The sequence below is a fragment of the Sturnira hondurensis genome, unplaced genomic scaffold (assembly GCF_014824575.4).
Source record: "Sturnira hondurensis isolate 20B ecotype Veracruz unplaced genomic scaffold, ASM1482457v3 Scaffold0008948, whole genome shotgun sequence".
Taxonomy (NCBI): Eukaryota; Metazoa; Chordata; class Mammalia; order Chiroptera; family Phyllostomidae; genus Sturnira; species Sturnira hondurensis.
In genome coordinates this window covers 4,390,670-4,410,115 of record NW_028081579.1, presented here as the reverse complement: position 1 = coordinate 4,410,115, position 19,446 = coordinate 4,390,670, and the positions used below count along the sequence as shown (strand labels likewise).

Here is a 19,446-nt window from a genome sequence, read left to right as displayed (position 1 = left end):
CAGACCAAAAGTAAAGGGATGGAAAATGATTATTTCACGTAAATAAAAAAAGAATACAAGCTGGGGTAACAATATTTCTGTCAGACAAAAACAGACTTTAAAGCCAAGGCTACAACAAGAGAAAAGAAGCACACTACGTAATCATAAAGGGAATACTCCAACAAAAGGATATAACCCTACTAAAAATTTACACATCCAACATAGGAGCACCTAAATATGTGAAGCAAATCTTAATGGACATAAAGGGAGAGACTGACAGAAATACAGTCATAGTAGGGGATTTTAACACACCATTGACTTCAATGGATAGATCTTCCAAACAGAAAATCAACAAGGAGACAGCAGCCCTAAATGACACACTAGATCATATGAATTTAATTGATATCTTCAGGGCATTTCACCCCAAAGCAGCAGAATATACACACATTTCAAGTGCACATGGAACGTTTTCTAGGATAAACCACGTATTAGGACACAAAACAAGTCTCGATACATTTAAGAAGACTCAAATCATATCAAGCATCTTCTCTGACTACACTGCTACAAAACTAGAAATCATGCACAAGAACACAGAAAAATATGCAAAGACATGGAAGCTAAATAACATGTTCTTAAACAATGAATGGGGCAACAATGAGATCAAGGAAGAAATCAAAAAGCACTTGAAACAAATGAAAATGAAGACACAACAATCCCAAATCAATGGGACACTGGGAAAGCAGTCCTAAGAGGGAAGTTCAGAGCATTACAAGCCTATCTCAAGATACAAGGAAAAGCTCAAATGAACAATCTAACTTTACATTTAAAGGAACTTGAAGAACAACCAAAGCCGAAAGTGAGTAGAATAAAGAAAATAATAAAGATCAGAGAAGCAATGAAAGAAACAGTCTAAGAAAAAGACACAAAAGATCAATGAATTCAAGAGCTCATTCTTTGAAAAGATAAACAAGATCAACAAACCTTTAACCAGACTCACCAAGAAGAGAGAGGACCCAAGTTAAAAAAAAAAATCAAAATGCAAAAGGAGAAATAACAACTAAGACCAAAGAAATACAAAGGATTATAAGAAAACATTATGAACAACTATATGCCAACAAATTGGACAACCTGGAAGAAATGAATAAATTCCTAGAAACATACAATCTTTTAAAACTAAATCAGATGAATCAGAGATTTGAATAGGCAGATTAAACCTAGTGAAATTGAAGCAGTGATCAAAAAACTCTCAACATAAATTCATGAAAAGCAGGGACCTACAGTCAAGACTGCTCTACCCAGCAAAGATATCATTTAGAATCAAAGGGTTGTTAAAGAGCTTCCTAGAAAAGAAAAAATTAAAGTTCATCACCATCAAACCACTATTATATAAAATAAGGGACTTATTTAAGAAAAAGAAGATCAAAACTATGAACAATAAAATGGCAAAAATACATATCAACAATTTAATCTAAAAAAAAAAAACAACTAAGCAAACAAGAAGAACAGGGAGAGAATCATGAATGCAGAGAGCTTTTTGATAGTGGCCAGATGGGAAAGGGGTGTGCGAGAATGGGTGAAGAGGTGAGAGGATTAAAAAGTACAAACAGGGCCCCAGCTGGTATAGGTCAGTGGATTGAGCACAGGCCTGCAAAGCAAAAAGTCGTGGGTTTGATTCCCGGTTGGGGCACATGTCTGGGTTGTGGGCCAGGTTCCCCAGTGAGGGGTGTGCAGGAGGCAACCACACATTGATGTTTCTCTCCCTCTCTCCCTGTCTGTCTAAAAATAAATAAATAAAATCTTTTTAAAAAAAGTCCAAACAGGTAGTTACAGAGTAATAATGGGGATGTAAAGTACAGTATAGGCAATGGAGTAGCCAAAGAACGTATATGCATGACCCATGGACATGAACCATGGTTGGGGAGCTAGCTGAAGGAGTGGGGGGTGCTGCAGGGAGGGAGACAAAGGGAGATATATCAGGATAACTGTAATAGTATGCTCAATAAAATATAATTTTAAAAATAAAAATAAAAAACAAAAAAGCTCACCAAAGGGGGAAAAAAACTCCTAAAGAACAAAAGACCATCACACGATAGCTTCAAAGGTAAATTTTACCAAACATTCTGAGCGAAACTAACACCCCTCCTTATCAAACTATTCCAAAAAATATAAGAGTAGTGAAGACTTCCAAGCTCATTTTACAGGGCCAGCATTATCCTAATTTCAAAACCAGATGAAGACATTACAAAAATGAAAGTTACAGGCCAGTAACCCTGATGAACACAAATGCTAAAATCTTCAACAAAATATTAATTAGCAAACCAAATATGATAATACATTAAAAACATCATACGCCACTATCACTTGGGATTTGTTCCAGGATGCAAGGTTGGTACAAGATCCACAAATCAATAAATGTGATACACTATGAACACAAAATGAAGGCTTAAAACCACATGATCATATCAATACATGCAGAAAAAGGATTTGATAAAATTCAGCACCCATTTATGATGAAAACTCTCAGTAATATGGGACTAGAGGAAACATACCTAAACATAATAAAGACTATATATGACAAATCCACTGCTAGCACCATACTCAATGGGCAAAAATTACAATTGTTCCCCTTAAGATTGGGAAGAAGACAGGGATATCTGCTTCACCTCTTATTCAACCTAGTACAGGAAGTCCCAGCCACAGCAATCAGACAGGAAGAAATAAAAGACAGCTAAATTGGAAAGGAAGAAGTAAAACTGTCTTTATTTGCAGATGACATGATATGGTACACAGAGAACCCTAAAGATTTCATCAAGAAACTGATAAAGGAATTCAGTAAAGTAGCAGGAAACAAAATTAATATCCAGAAATTAGTTGCATATTTATGTGCCAATAATGAAATAACAGAGAATTAAGAAAACAATCCTGTTCACAGTTGCTTCAAAAAGACTAAGATACTTAGATTAAACCTAACCAAGGATGTAAAAGACCTGCACTTGAAAATTATAGGACACTGAAGAAAGAAACTGAAGAAAGTACAAGTAAGTAGAAGCATATGCCATGATCATGGAATAGAAGAATTAACATTAAAATGTCAATAGTACCCAAAGCAATCTATAGAGTCAGCAGAACTCCTATTAATACCAATAACGTATTTCACAGAACTAGAGCAAATTTTCTTTATATGGAGCCACCAAAGGCCCTGAACAGCAACAGTGATATAAGAAAGAAGAATGAAGTTGGAGGAATCCCAGTACATAATATCAAACTATATTATAAGGCCAGAGTAATCAAAACAGCATGGTACTGGCATAAAAACAGACACATCAATCAACAGAACAAAATAGAGAGTCCAGAAATAAATCCACACCTTTATAATCAATTAACATTTGTCAGAGGAAGCAAGTGCATACAGTGGATTATAGATAGCTTATTCAATAAATGGTGTTGGGAAAATCAGACCACCTTATTAAGCCACACACAGAATTAATTCAACATGGACTGAAGACTTAAATGCTAGACTTGAAACAACAGAAAACCTAGAAAAAAATCTTGGCAGTAAAATCTCAAACATTGCTCATAGCAATAATTTTTTCCTGATGTATCTCCTCAGCTAAGGGACACAAAATTAAAAAATAAAAAAAAACTGGACTGTATCAAACTAAAAAGGTTTTGCTAGCAAAGGAAACTATCTACAAAATAAAAAGAAACCTGTTGGGAACCACCCTGCCTGGTTTCAGGAGCTGTAAACCCCCCATGGCTAAGGCTGAGTGAGGGACCTTCAGACCATAAAACACTAAGGAAATAAAGCTTATCTTCCTGGCAGAAATGCTGCTTCTGCTTCATCCATCTCTGGCCCTCAAGGCTTGGTCGGTTAGTCAATGACAGATAAGACCCCGCAGAGGAGGGGGAACCTAAGCCAGACATGATCACTTGGGAGGCCCTCAAAGAAGGACTCAGGGACTGCAGCAGAAAGGGGGTGATGGACCCTTGCCCCCTGGTGACAAAGCCTGAGTCCTCAGTCTGTCTTCGAGAATTCCTTGGCTATCTGCCTCCTCTGCCTGACTTAAGCCTGAAAACAATGACTGACAGTGATGCAGCCCTGTGCTGGGAATGGCAGATTCCCTGGGTAATCAGGCCTGAGAAGAATGTGAAGAAGAATGCTAAAAGGCCCGAGACTTTCCCAAAGTCTTGTAGCCTTTTAGCTAATAGACCCTGACTCAGAAGAAGCCCTAATAGTGCTTTGTATACTACTACTATTTACTGCCTGACAATGATTAATAAGTTGTACCTGAACTCCTGTGCAAAAAAAACAATGAAAGCCTATCTAGGCAAGGGTCAGCGCACTCTCCCCTTGAGAGGGTGACCAGGCCGTTCTGAGGCTTTACCCTCTTGAGGGAGTAGCCATGCTGTCCCTTTTCCTCCACAGAACTTGGTAGTCTGTGTGAATTTGTCTTGATTTTCCATCCATAACACCATGGGCACTGCAGGCCAGTGCACACATCAAAAACCCACCAAAATGGGAGGACATATTCGACAATACATCTGAAGAGGGGTTAATATAAAAATTTATAAGGAACTTGCAAAACTCAACACCAAAGAAACCCCAATTAAAACATGGGCAGTGAACCTGATTAGACACTTCTCCAAAGAGAACATACGATTGGTCAATGGATATATGAAAAGATGCCCAATGTCACTAATCATCAGAGGAATGCATATTTAAACCACAATGAGATACCGTACGACACCTGTCAGAATGGCTATCATCAATAATTCAACAAATAACAAGCATTGGTGATGGATTGAGCGCAGGCCTGCGAACCAAAGCATCACCAGTTTGATTCCCAGTCAGGGCACATGCCTGGGTTGCAGGCCATATCCTCAGTATGGGGTGTGCTAGAGGCAACCACACATTGATGTTCTACTCCCTCTCTTTCTCTCCCTTCCCCATCTAAAACAAATGAATGAATGAATGAATGAATGAATGAATGAATAAATACAGTTTTTTTAAAAAACAAGCATTGGTGAGAATGTGGAGAAAGGAGAACTCTTTTGGGTTGTTGGTGTGAATGCAGAGTGGTGCAGCCATTGTGGAAAGAAGTATGGAGATACCTCAAAAAATTTAAAATGGAATTGCCTTTTGACACAGTGATTCCACTTCTGGGAATTTATCCAAAGAAACTGAAAACACTAATTTTCAAGAACATAAACACCCCTATATTCATTACAACATTATTTACAATCACCAAGATTTGGAAGCAGCCCAAGTGTCTTATCAGCAGATGAGAGGATAAGACAATTATGGGACATTTACACAAAGGAATACTACTGAGCTGTAAAAAAGAAGGAAGTTTTGCCCTTTGCGACAGTATGGATGGACCGAGAGAACATTATGCTAAGTGAAATATGCCAGTGAGAGAAAGACAAATGCCATATAATTTCACTCATATGCTGAATATAATGAACAAACTGAACTAACAAGCAAAATACAGACATACTCATAGATAGAGAGCAGGCTGACACAGCCTTTGGTTGGAGGTTGGGGGGTTAAAGTGGTGGATGGATCCAGTAAAAAGGAAGAAGGACTCATGGACATGGATGACAGTGTGGAGATTTCAGGGGGGATGTGAGTCAGTGGAGGTGGAAAAGGGTATAGGGGGAGCAAATGGCAATGGAAAAATATAAACATAAATAAATAAATAACTGTGGGCTCAATGTAAATATAACTTCTCATATAAATCACATGTGATTAACTTACAATGATTTTTATTGCTCTTAAAACAAATGTCAATAATAAGATTTTGATCGAAAAATAAGTTAGCCCTAGCTGGTGTGGCTCAGTGGATTGAGCACCAGCCTTCATACTAAAGGGTCATGGGTTGATTCCCACTCAGGGCACACACCTGCATTGCAGGTCAGGTCCCCAGTAGGGGGCATGAGAGAGACAACCACACACTGATGTTCTCTTCCTCTCTCCCTCCCTTCCCCTCTCTCTAAAAATAAATAAATATAATCTTTAAAAAAGAAAAAAGAAAAGTTAAATTTCACTCCAAGAAGTAATAAAAATTACATGTAACAAGACAATGAAGCTTTTCTAAGTACATAAGAAAGTTACAGCTTTCTTTTTTCTTTTTAAATATAATGTCACTCTATAACAATTAATAAGGCAAAACACTTTTAATTAAAAAACAAATTAAATATTTTACAGTTACTCATTACTTGAGGTACTTTCCAGGTTTACTTAACTTTTTAAAAAGTAAGTATGCCCTCATTACAAAATACTACATTTTCACAACAAAAATACTTTTTATGCAGTTCAGACATACAAAAATACTTTTAATCTCACCACCCAAAGTTCTTTCCTTATGCAGATTTGTGTTTATGTAATTTTTTCAGTGTACTTTTCATTTACAAATAATTTTTAACAACTACCTATTAATTTCAACTTTAAAATAAATCACAAAACCTTTGAATAGGAAAAAATAGAAAGAAAAAAATTCTTAAAAATCACAAAATCTTTACCTAAAAGCTGCCACTTTTACTTTCTACTCCAGAATTATCAGTAGGTGTGTTTAATAATAATCATGGGATTCAAATAATATGGTTTTATCTAAATAAAAGCAGTCCTCCAAAATCAGCTTTTCAAGTTGATGAAAAGTTACTGTGGAATATCAACACAGTATTTATTTATCAGTAATCACTTATTTATCAGCTATTATTGATTCCCTAGGAAACTACATGACTTGTTACTCACCTCCACCTGACACACCCATTCCCAAATTCTCACTCATATTTCAGCACTTAATGGCCAATGCAGTGAGTCTGATCATCACTGCCTACTCTTAGACTATTTACAATTGCACCAACAGTTCAGCCTTCCTTAGAAAGGGTCAATGTAAGTATTTTTTAAAAACTCAATTAACAGGAACCTAAACAACAAAACAAACAAGCAAGCAAAATACGACCAAAGACACTGAAATAGAGAACAGGCTGACAGCGACCAGAGGGGAGAGGGGAGAGAATTCCAAGGGAAAATGGAAGGATTCACAGGAACAAGTATAAAGAACACATGGACAAAAACTAAGGGGGGTGGAAATGGGAGGAAGGTGGGGAGCACTGGGGGGGGGGGTGAGCTGGGATGGAAGTATAAGAAAACTGTACTTGAACAATAATTAAATAAATTTAAAAAAAGATAAATAGAAAAAAACCTCAAATAATCAGAGAAGTTCTACTCTCCTATATTGAAAAACTTTTTTTTAACTCACCATTGGAATGCTGTATTTTCTGCTCAATTTTGCTGTGAACCTAAAACTGCTCTAAAAAAATTAAGATTAATTTTAAACATACTTAAATTATTAGTAAATTTAAAAATAACAGTAATCTCTAGAGTTATTTGTTATTGTAAAAATTGTCATACTATATCCCAAGTGGCTTCATGAATTTACAAAAGACCAAAGTGTATATAACCTTTGTCCTTATAGGCCCCCAAATCTGATTTGCCAATACACTAAAGACAAATCACGAGGAAAGACTGATACGATCCATAAAACTCATGTATAAAATCAGAATGCCAATTTATAAATTTACAATAAGAAATAATCATCACAGAAACCAGAACATTCAAACCCACATAGTGGCACCATATTTCTCTATGTAGAAGCATCACTTATAATCAGATATCAATTGTTAATTGATAATAAGGGAACCAGTCACCACAGGTGCAACAATCTGAATCTATAGGTCCGGCAAATTTTCTCTCTAGAGACCTACTTAATTAAGGTCATCTCCAGTTTTATGGAAATAGAAAAAATCAAATATTTAATGGCAGTAGCTTAAAATAACCTAGTAAAGTTTTCTAACAATGGCATTTAATTTACTAATAGTCCTCTTCTTCAGTAAATGAGCAACTAACAAAACATGTTGGTCTCTGATGTTTTTTTTTTTTAAATTGATTTGAGAGAGAGAGAGAGAGAGAGAGAACACAGATCTACTGCTCTACTCGCCTACACATTCACTAGTTGATTCCTGCTTGATCCCTGACTAGGGATAAATCCTGCAACTCTGGTACATGGGGTTGTTGCTAAAGCCAATTGAGCTACCTGGCCAAGGCTCTGATGTTCTTTTAATATGCTCCCATTATTACCCAACCCAGATCATGATGGACACATTCTTTAAGAGTTAATCAAATACAGCGAGCATTTAGCAGATACGGAAATTTTCTGTCTTCTTCAAGCAGTGGTTCACATTTTGGTTTCAGAACCCCTAACATACTAAACATTAACACAAATAACACATTGTTCGAAAAAAAATAGCATTACTTTTACATTTTTTGCAAGTCACTTGGATTTTCATATGTTTGCTTCTGTAGTCAATTAGATACAACACTGCACATGAGAATGAAAAAGATATATAAATCTTAGTATTTTAATAAAAATAGTTTTGAGCTCATGAACCTGAAATCATCCTCAGGACTTAACACTGTGTAATCCACTACCTTAACGTGGCTGTGGGGGAAAAATTAAATTAAAGCATACTTGGTTTCCTTATAAAATAGGGGGTTAATTTCTGGACTGCATTATTCCTATTCTACTCAATATAGAAAATAACTTTATCATTTCAGATGAGTTTGGCATTTATACTTTATAGTTGTATCTTTGTTTTAAACAAACATCTAAAATACACCTCACAATCATTACATTGCCCCTAAATGAGCATCAGCTTATATAACAAACTATCTCAAGACTTGGTTCAAATTAAAGATATATATAGACAAAAAAAATAAAGAAATGAAAAAAGATATTCCATGCAAATAGAAATAAAAACTGGAGAACACTTACATCAAACATAATAGGCTTTAAAACAAAAATTATAAAAAAGGACAAAAAAGGACATTACATAATAATAAAGGGATCGATCCAAAAAAAGAATTAACAATAGTAAATATCTATGCACCCAACATAGGAGCACCTAAATAATTATTAATGGACATAAATAGTACAATAATTGCAGAAAACTTGAATACCTCTCTCACATTAATAGAGTCTTTAAACCAAAATCTAATAATGGTCTTAAATATCACATCAGACAAGATCAACTTAATAAACATACATAGAAAATCTCATCCAAAAATTGCAGGAAACAGATTTTTTCATGTGTACATGGAACATACTTCAAGATGGATCCCATATTAAGCCACAAAAAAACCTCAATAAATTCAAGAAGATTGAAATCATATTAAGGATCTTTTCAGACCACAAAGGCACTAAAACTAGAAATCAACTACAGAAAGAAAACTAAAACAAGAAACAAAAAAAACCCCCAAAGATGTGCTACATAAACATAAATATGTTACTAAACAACCAATGGATCAAAAAGGAAATCAAACAAGAAATACAAAATTACCTTGAAAACAAATGAAAATTTAAAAAGCAAGACCTTTCAAAATTTATGAGATGCAGCAAAAATAGTTCTAAGACGGAAGTTCATAGCTGCATAGGCCTACCTCAAGAAATAAGAAAAATCCCAAATACACAATATAACTCTATACCTAAAGGAACTAGAAAAACAACAAAATTCAAAGTAAACAGAAGAAAATAGTTAAGATCAGAGTAGAAACAAACAAAATAAAAATGTTTAAAAAAATAGAAAAGATCAATAAAACTGAGAGCTGGTTCTTTGAAACATGAATAAAATGAACAATCGTTTAGCCAAACTCATCAAGAAAAAAGCCCAAATATAATCATAGCTGAAAGAGAAGTTACAACTGACACCACAGAAATACCAAGAATATTATGAACAAATATATGCCACATAGTCAACAATCTAAAAGAAATAGATACACTTCTAGAAGTACATAGCCTTCCAAGGCTAAACCAGGAAGTAGAAAATCTAAACAAACCAATTACTAGCCAACAGAATTAAAGCAGTAATCCAAAAACTTTCAACAAATAAACGTGCAGGACTAGATGGCTTTACAGGTAAATTCTATCGAAAACTCAAAGAAAAATTAAACCTTGCATTTTAAACTATTTCAAAATACTAAAGAGGAAAAAAAGCTTCCAAAGTATTTTATGAAGCCAGCAATATCAAAACTAAACAAAAACACTACAAAAAAATTACAGGTCAATATCCTTGAAGAACATACATGCAAAAAATCTCAACAGAATACTGGCAATCCAGATTTACCAATACATTAAAAGAATTATACACTATTAATCAAATGGTATTTATCTCAGGAATGCAAAGATGGTTCAACATCTGTAAATCAATTAATGCAATACATCACATCAACAAAATGAAGGATAAAGAAGTATAGTCATCTCAATACATGCAGAAAAAAGCATCTCAAAATTCAACAGCTTTTTATAAATAAAAACTCTCAACAAAGTGGGTACAGAAGGAACATATCTAAACATAATACAGGCCATATATAACAAATCTGCATCTGTATCATACTCAATGGTGAAAAACTGAAAGCCTTTCCTCTAAGATTAGGAATAAGACAAGGATGCCCACCATCACCACCTTTATTCAACATAGTACTGGAAGTTCTAGCCACAGCCATCAGAAAAGACAAAGAAGTGAAACCTATTGAAACTGGAAAGGAAGAAGTAAAACTCTCATTATTTGCAGATGACTTGATGATATATACAAAAAACCCTAAAGACTCCACCAGAAAACTGGTAGAACTAATAAATGACCTCAGTAAAGATTTAAGATACGGAATCAATATACAGAAATCTGTTTTTTCTTTATACCAATAACAAATAACCAGAAAAAGAAATTAATAAAATAATTCTATTCACATTCCATAAAAAAGTATAAAATACGTAGAAAAAATTTAACCAAAGAGGTAAAAGACCTATACTCTAAAAACTATAATACACTTAAGAAAGAAACTGAACAAATAAGTTGGAGAGATATACCTTGCTCATGGACTGGAAGGATTAATATTGATAAAATGTCTTTATCACTTAAAGTAACTTATAGATTCAATGTAATCCCAATTAAAATACCATTGGTATTCTTCTAAGAATTAAAATTAATCCTAAATATTATATAAGGCCACAAAAGGCTCCAAATAGCCAAAGAAATCTTGAGACAGAACAAAGTTGGAGATATCACACTCTGTGATATCAAACTACACTACAAAGCTATAATAACCAAAAACAAAATAATACTGGCATAAATACAGATATATAGATCAATCAATAAAAGAGGCAAGAATATACAATAAAGATAGTCTCTTTAAACAAATCATGTTGGCAAAAAAATTGAAATTGGACCTTTTTCTTGTACCACACACCAAAATGAAATCAAAATGAATTAAAGACTTTTAATTCTCATTTGAGAAATGTTAGACCCAAAACCCTGGAAGAAAAAATAGGCAGTAAAATTTCTGACACTGCTCTTAGCAATATTTTTTTTGGACATGTATCCTCAGGCAGAGGCAACAAAAGAAAAAAAATGGGGCTGGGATGGAAGTAAAAGACAGAAAGCTGTACTTGAACAATAAGTAAAATAAATTTTAAAAATATTGCTACTGTACTCTAAAAAAAGAAAAAAATGGGGCTACATGAAACTAAAATGGTCAACAAAGTGAAAAAACAACATGCTGAATGGGAGATGATATCTACAAATGATACATTTGTTAAAGAGTTAATATCCAAATGATATAGAGAGCTCATACAACTTGATACCAAAAAAAAAACACAATCAAATTAAAAACTGAGCACAGAATCTGAAGACATTTCTTCCAAGAGGACGTGTAGATGGCCAAGAGACATGGAAAGGTGCCCCACATCACTAATCATCAAGAAAATGCAAATTAAAATACCACAACAAGATACCACCTCACACCTGTCAGAATGGCTACCATCAATAAATCAATAAACAAATGCTGGAAAGTATGCAGTGAAAAGGAAACCCTCATACACTGTTGTTGAAATTATAAATCAGTGCAGCCACTATGGAAAACAGTATGGAGATTCCTCAAAAATTTAGAAATAGAGCTACCGCATGATTCAACAATTCCACTATTGATATTTATCTGAAGAAAACAGAAACACGAATTCAAAAAGATATATGCACCCCTATGTTCACTGCAGCATTACTAGCAATAGCCAAGATTTGGAAGCAACCTAGATATCTATCAATAGATGAAGCAGTAGAGAAGATACACACACATACACACTCTGGAATATCATTCAGGAAAAAGAAGAATGAAACCTTGCCATTTGTGACAATACAGGTATTATGCTAAGTGTACTAAGTCAGACAGAAAAAAGACAAGCACCATATGGTCTCACCTATATGTGGAATCTAAAAAAACAAAATAAATGAATAAACAAAACAGAAACTGACCCACAGATAGAGGGAACAAGCTAATGGGTGCCAAGGGGGAGATGATAGGGGATGGTAATAAAAACAAAAGAAAAAAAAAGTAAAGACATTTTTACCAAACTCGTTTAGCTACAGAAATACTTATGCTTTAGCTGGGATTGTTAAAGGCAAAATCATTATATGTCTACATACCTGATAATTACAATAATGTATGATACTGTAAACATATGAGCCTTTGAAATAAGGAAAGAAACTATTTCAGATTCCCAATCTTGCAAAATTTTTAAGGTTTGTATTTATTTGTTAACATTTTTAGAATTGCTTTTCAAGTACAGTTTTCTGCCTTCCCTCCGACCAACCCTCCCCACCTCCCTCCCCTGTTTCTAACCACCCGCCTTGTTATTGTCCATATGTCCTTTATAATTGTTCCTGTAAACCTTTCACCCTTGTCCCCCCATTATCCCCTCCCCTCTCCCTCTGGTCACTGTCAGCCTCTTCTCAATTTCCATGTCTTTGGTTATACTTTGCTTGCTTGTTCATTTTGTTGATTAGGTACCTATTAGTGGTGAGATCACATGGTATTTGTATTTCACCACCTGGCTTATCTCACTTAGCATAATGCTCTCCAGTTCCATCCATGCTATTGGCAAAGGGTATGAACTCCTTCTTTCTTTCTGCTGCGTAGAATTCCATTGTGTAAGTTTTTTGATCCATTCATTTACTAATGGGCACTTAGGCTGCTTCCAGCACTTGGCTATTGTAAATTGTGCTGCTATGAATATTGGGGTACAAAGGTTCTTTTGGATTGGTGTTTCAGGGTTCTTAGGATATAATCCTAGCAATGGAATTGCCAGGTAAAAAAGCAGTTCCGTTTTTAATTTTCTAACCAATCTTGCAAATTTATCATCAGTATTAGTTAAGTAAAAATAGCTGTCCTACTACAATCTACTCTGAACAACTAATTCCCTTTCAAAAATTAACCATTCAATGGAGTTACCATCTTAAACTTTTACATTAAAAAATCCCTTTAAAAACATCATTGTCAGGCCTTGGCCAGGTAACTCAGTTGGTTAGAGTATCACCCCAATGCACCAAGGTTGTGGGTTCGATCCCCAGTCAGGGCACATCATACAAGAATCAAGCAATGAATGAATGAATGAATGCATAAATTAGTGGAAAAACAAACTGATGTCCCTCTCACTCTCTCAAAATCATTAAATACATTTAAAAAAATAAAATAATTGCTAGAACAAAAATAACATCTCAGAGGACTTAGTTCCCAGCAGTATGATTTAAAAAAAAAATCCTGAAATCTCCAAGCACAAAATTTGTCACATACAAAATATACCTTTACATAGACACGGACAGCAGTACAGTGATTAACAGAGAGAAATAGAGTGGGGGAGGTAGAAGACGATAAAAGGAAAAAATGGTGATGGAAGGAGACGTGACTTGGGAGGGGTCAGGAACACACAATACAACATACAAATGATGTACTATAAAATTGTACACATGAAACCCATATAATTTTATTAACAAATGTCACCCCAATAAGTTCATAAATAAAAAATTATTTTTAAATATAATATACCTTTAAATAAACAACTCAAGTTTCTAAGGATAACCTGAACCTAGAACAAAATGGCAGTATTAATCCAAATAGACAAGTGAGCAATAAAACTTCTGGCTGCTGCCTTGAACAGACAGCCTAGAGAGTTTTAGGTTAAACAGCCACCCGGACAAGGAGAGAGAGAAATAAGTCCTACACATAAAGCTGACCCAAAGAAGGCTTCCGCCTCAATGCAAAGGCAAGCTAGGAGGGGAAGAGAAACAATAACTCAACTCCACAAAAGAGTCAAGGAGAAAACCTGTCTATTAACTTAGAGTAGGTGAATACAAGGACACAACAGTCTTCTCTGAAAATTCACATTCCCAGGCTGACCATCACATAACTTTGATTGCTGCAAAGTGAGAAAAATCATAAGCTGAGAATTACAACTTACAGTAAACATAGGCTGACAGGACCCCTGAATACCTGAGAGAAGTACAAATCCTACAACCTAGGTTCCATTGTAATTTTCACAAAATTTCAAAGAAATATAAGCCCAAAACAAACTAACAAGGGTGAATAAACAAAAACAATACCAGGCCAAATTGCAAAGACTTAAGTTACTGGAATTACTGGAATGAGGAATATAAAATAAACATTTTGATATGTGTTAATTTAGAAAATGAAAATATAAAATATCAGCCTCTACAAAAAGTGAATAGGCAGATATTAAATGAAACTTTTAGAAATTAAAATATAAGAGAATGATTAAAACGCCAATGAGGGGAATTCTGTTTCCAAGAGTATGGTGGACTAGGTAACCTGACCAACCTTCTGACTGAAAAGACAAAAATGACAGATTTCTTTAAAAGAAACCTTAATCTTTCTAAACACATTATGAGCCAAAAATTACAAAGAAATATTCAAAAATAAAAACATACATGGACTCCAGACTCAGAAAGTTTCCAGGGGGAGCAATAAAGCTGACTTTCACTTTGAGTAGAACCAATTACCTTGGTTTCCATGGAGTTACTGGGGCAAAGTAGGGAGAACAACAGGAAACTTGTAAATAAAGTTGGGATTCCGGAGGACTAGCTATCATCAGTGTGAGACTGAATTAGAAATAAACCCACCCGCTCTGGCTGGTGTAGCTCAGTTGACTGAGCATGGGCTGTGAACCAAAGGATCAGTGGTTCGATTCCCAGTCAGGACACATGCCTGGGTTGCAGGCCAGGTCCCCAGTGGTGGCCATGTGAGAGGCAACCACAGACTAATGTTTCTCTCCCTCTCTCCTTCCCTTCCCCTCTCTCTAAAAGTAAATAAATAAAATATTTAAAAAAAGAAATAAACCCACCCATAGCTCGATCAGAGTGCATAACAAGAGAATTCTCCCAAGAGACACTATAACCAAAAGCTAGCCTACTACTGTGTTTGTATTATCTAGCTGGCTTGAACCTCATATCAAGAATTCAGTTTAATGTGAGATTGGTAGTGCCCCTTGGCATCTAGAAGAAGCAAATGCAACTACTCTCTGAAGGAATCAACTTTTAATGAACCAAATCAAGAAATAAAGTCATGAAGAAGTAAAAGCTCAGAATCAAATTTCTGAACTTCTAAAATTCACAAAATATGGGAAGAAATTCAAGAGAATACAGCACCATGAGAAAGAGCAAATAGAAACCAAATACAGCAGAATTAGATCCATAACTATGTTTAGTGGTAATACATTAAGTATAGAATAGAGGCAATAAAATTGACCAAGCAGGATGGCCAACTTCCAGACACAGTTGTAATTAAAAAGGAATTATCCAGAATGCAGCAGAGAGAGAAAAAGAGTTGGAGAATATGAATGAGAGCTTAATAGGCATGTAGAAAATGAGACTAGCTTTCCTTTCTTGCTCCCCGGCCATCTTGGCAGCAGCTCTTGGCTGTGGGCCATCTTGCACCTAAGGCAGGAAGTTGGTGGCCACAAAGAAGACAAAAAGTCACTAGAGTCATTCAACTCTAGGTTCCACCTTGTTATGAAAAGTGGAAAGTACGTGCTGGGGCACACACAGACTGTGAAGATGACCAGACAGGGCAAAATGAAACCAGTCATCCTTGCCAACAACTGTCCAGCCTTGAGGAAATCTAAAATAAAGTTCTACACCATTTTGGCCAAGACTGGTGGCCATCACTACAGATAAGCGTACTAGCTATGACTGATCCAGATGATTCTGATATCATTCGAAGCATGCCAGAATAGACTGGTGAAAAGTAAATGATGCAAATTTTTCTTTAATAAAACTGGCCAGAGCTTGGTTTAAAAAACAAGGGAGATCTCACATATATCTTGTCAAGTCCTAGAAAAGGCGAGAAAAATAGTGAGACAAAGGCAATTATTTTAAGAGATATTTAAGTAAATAATAAATATTGTTAGATATTAAATAAAACATTTAATTCTTGTTCAAGTAGTTTTCTGTCTTATATTCCCAGCCCTGTCCCCTCCAGTGCTCCCCACCCCCCTCCCATTTCCGCCTCCCACCTTAGTTATTGTCCATGTGTCCTTCATACTTATTCATGTGAGTCCCTCCCCTTTTCCCCTATGATACTCTCCCCTCTCCTCTCTGGACCCTGTCAGTCAGTTCCGTATTTGAGTGTCATTGGTCATATTTTGCTTGCTTGTTTGTTTTGTTGTTTAGATTCCTGTTAACGGTGATATCATATGGTATTTGTCTTTCACTGCCTGGTTTATTTCGCTCAGCATAATGCTCTCCAGTTCCATCCATGATGTTGCAAAAGGTAGGAGCTCCTTCTTCCTTTCTGCATCATAGAGTTCCATTGTGTAAATGTACCATAGCTTTTTGATCCAGTCATTTACCGATGGGCATCTAGGTTGCTTCCAACTCTTGGCTATCGTAAATTGTGCTGCTACGGACATCGGGGTGCATAGGTTCTTTTGGATTGGTGTTTCAGGGTTCTTAGGATATACTCCTAATAGTGGAATTGCTGGGTCAAAAGGCACGTTCATTTTTAGTTTTCTTAGAAAATTCCATACTGTTTTCCATAAGACAGAAAACTGTACCTGAACAAGAATTAAATAAAATAAAGTAATAAAATAAAATAAAAAATAAAATAAAAACATTCAGGATAAGAAAGGAAATATAGCCCTAGCTGATGTGGGGAAAAAAAAACATTTAAGAGATAATGGCTGGGTAGCAGCCTTGTTCTCTGCCTTTCTCTAGGGTCTGCTGACCTTGCCCCACTCTCGTCAGCCTCTGGCTTAATGTCTCCTTGAGACAAATCACCATGCCTTCAGTTAAGTTGCAGAGTTGCGATGGAGAAGTTTGAAGTTGATGTTGAAATTGCCAAACAATCTGAGCCTCTCTAGACCATGTCTGAAGATTTGAGAATGGATGATGAATCAGGTGATGATAACCCAGTTCCTCTAAAAATGTAAATGTAGCAATATTTTAAAAAGGTCATCCTTGGTGCACCCACCACAAGGATGACCCTCCTTCTCCTAAGGATGGTAAGAACAAAGAAAAGTGAACAGATGATATCCCTGTATAGGACCAAGAATTTATAAAAGTTGACCAAGGGACACTTTTTGAAATTATTCTGGCTGCCAACTATTTAAACATCAAAGGTTTGCTTGATGTGCAAGACAGTTGCCAGTGTGATCAAGAGGAAAACTCCTTAAGAGATTAGCAAGACCTTCAATATCAAAAATGAATGAAGAAAAGGAAGCTCTGGAACTCAAAGAGAAACAGTGGTGTGAAGTGAAAGGCTGTGCCTGACACTGTAACACTGTAAGGACTGTTCCAAATACTAGTTGCACTGCTGTTTATAACTGTTAACATGAGACAAACAGCAGACAATGCAGCAGCAAATCAATTGTATTTGCAGACTACTATTCTTATCGATTTGTAGTTTGGGTACAGATTCCAAACCTATGATCAAACGTTTCTTTTTGTTTTGTTCTGTATAAAACTGAGCTGTGAGTTCTCCATAGAAAGTAGCATGTTGGGTTCTCTTTTTGTAAAGCAATTTCAATTTGCCAAGTCTAAAAACAAATGCAATAAACAAATTCCTGGAAAAATAAACTAATTCAAACTGACTCAAGAACAGTTCCATAAACTTTAAACTTTCCCACAAACAAATATTCCAACATCATTTGTCAAGTATCTTCCCTTTCCTAGTTGTCATATATCCAGTCAACACAAACCCTGAACTTGGCAACTCAAAACAATGCCCAAACTGGACAAAGTGTTACCAGTTTGTTTCTTAGGTTAATGCTGTCTCAGGCTTTGATTTACATATTAATCAGTGTTTAGATTTGCTTTGCCAGGAGCTCCCTGGGCATGTGAGAGCAGTATGGCATAGAATAAAGAGCGCTGACATGTGAACCAGGATCTTGAAATTTTAGTCCAGGACATACCACTTATTTGCTGTGAGATCTGAATAATCCCCTTCAGCTACAAAACTCAATGATGTTTACCTACAAAAGTTAAATGCTTTTGCTAGTAAAAGCAAATGATCAGTTTTCATAGTTTATTTTCCACAAAATTTCTATGTAATTGAGAATGTGCATTTAGGAATTTCTAGCTATCATTATGTGAAATGGCTTTCATTCTTTTAATTTCTCTCTCCTCCTTCATTTTATTCCCCAAATATCTACCTTAAGCAACTTTAACCTCAGAATGTATTTGAGGACAAAACTAAGCCTCTGAAGGGAGGATAAAGGCAATTAAAACATCACTTCTTATATTGAAAAACCACTTTAACTGATTGAAGACTGAAGGATGAAGTAATTATATTATAATTAATCAAATGATAGAAAAGTTTCAAACCACAAAGAGAATAGCTAAGAAAATTATTCCGATAAGAGGTAGTTACTAAACTAAAACCACCATAAACTAAAAAATATAAATAGAAAATACCAAAGGATTAGACATAGTAAAATTTTAAAACTAAACATGAACTGTAAAAAACATTTTCAAGAAGAATAAATTTGAAATAGCTAGAAGTCAGCACAGGGGTGGGTAAAAGTAGGTCTACAGTTGTTTGTATGAAAAAAGACATAAACTAGTAAACCTATTTTTACTCACCCCTTCATATTCAATATTAAAGACAAAAATCTGTATTACAAATTAAAAATACTGAGAGGTATTTTACCTGACGAAATATCTCTGTGACAAAGTTCACATTACTCCTTTTGGAAGAAAACACTCTGCGAACTATTTCAATGTCTGTGAGATGCTCCTCATCAATACTACAGAGACTAGACGAGCTAGGTTCCCGCTCTGTCAGAGTGCTTGTATTGGAGTGAGGCTGTTCTGGTTCTGCAGTTCTGTCTGTTTTATCCGCATTATCATTTTTGTTTTCTTCTCTGGATACCAAACTAGCTGCTGCTCTCTAAAATAAAAACAAAATGGGGAGAATATCGTAATTGTTATCTAGGTATTTTGTCTTCTAATAACAAATACTGGCAGAATCCAAAGAATTCACTCTAAATAATTAATCAGCAATGCAAATAACTTAACATCTAAGTGATACAGTGATACTCATTAGTCATCTACCCATCTCTAATTAGA

At 35.3% G+C, this 19,446-nt stretch overlaps 1 protein-coding gene and 2 pseudogenes across 13 annotated transcripts in view; 2 read left to right on the top strand and 1 right to left on the bottom strand.

Annotated features, from left to right (window-relative positions):
• RALGAPA1 (Ral GTPase activating protein catalytic subunit alpha 1) overlaps nucleotides 1-19,446 on the bottom strand; it is a 265,494-nt gene that overhangs the window by 189,187 nt on the left and 56,861 nt on the right. For all 13 annotated transcript variants that reach the window (XM_037056449.1, XM_037056448.1, XM_037056442.1 and 10 more), the window contains exon 10: nucleotides 19,028-19,267. In XM_037056449.1, coding sequence (XP_036912344.1) covers nucleotides 19,028-19,267 — 240 coding nt within the window. The remainder of the gene's footprint in view (nucleotides 1-19,027; nucleotides 19,268-19,446) is intronic.
• On the top strand, nucleotides 1,496-16,130 carry LOC118993885 (60S ribosomal protein L30-like; annotated as a pseudogene).
• Nucleotides 17,159-17,649, top strand: LOC118993884 (S-phase kinase-associated protein 1-like; annotated as a pseudogene).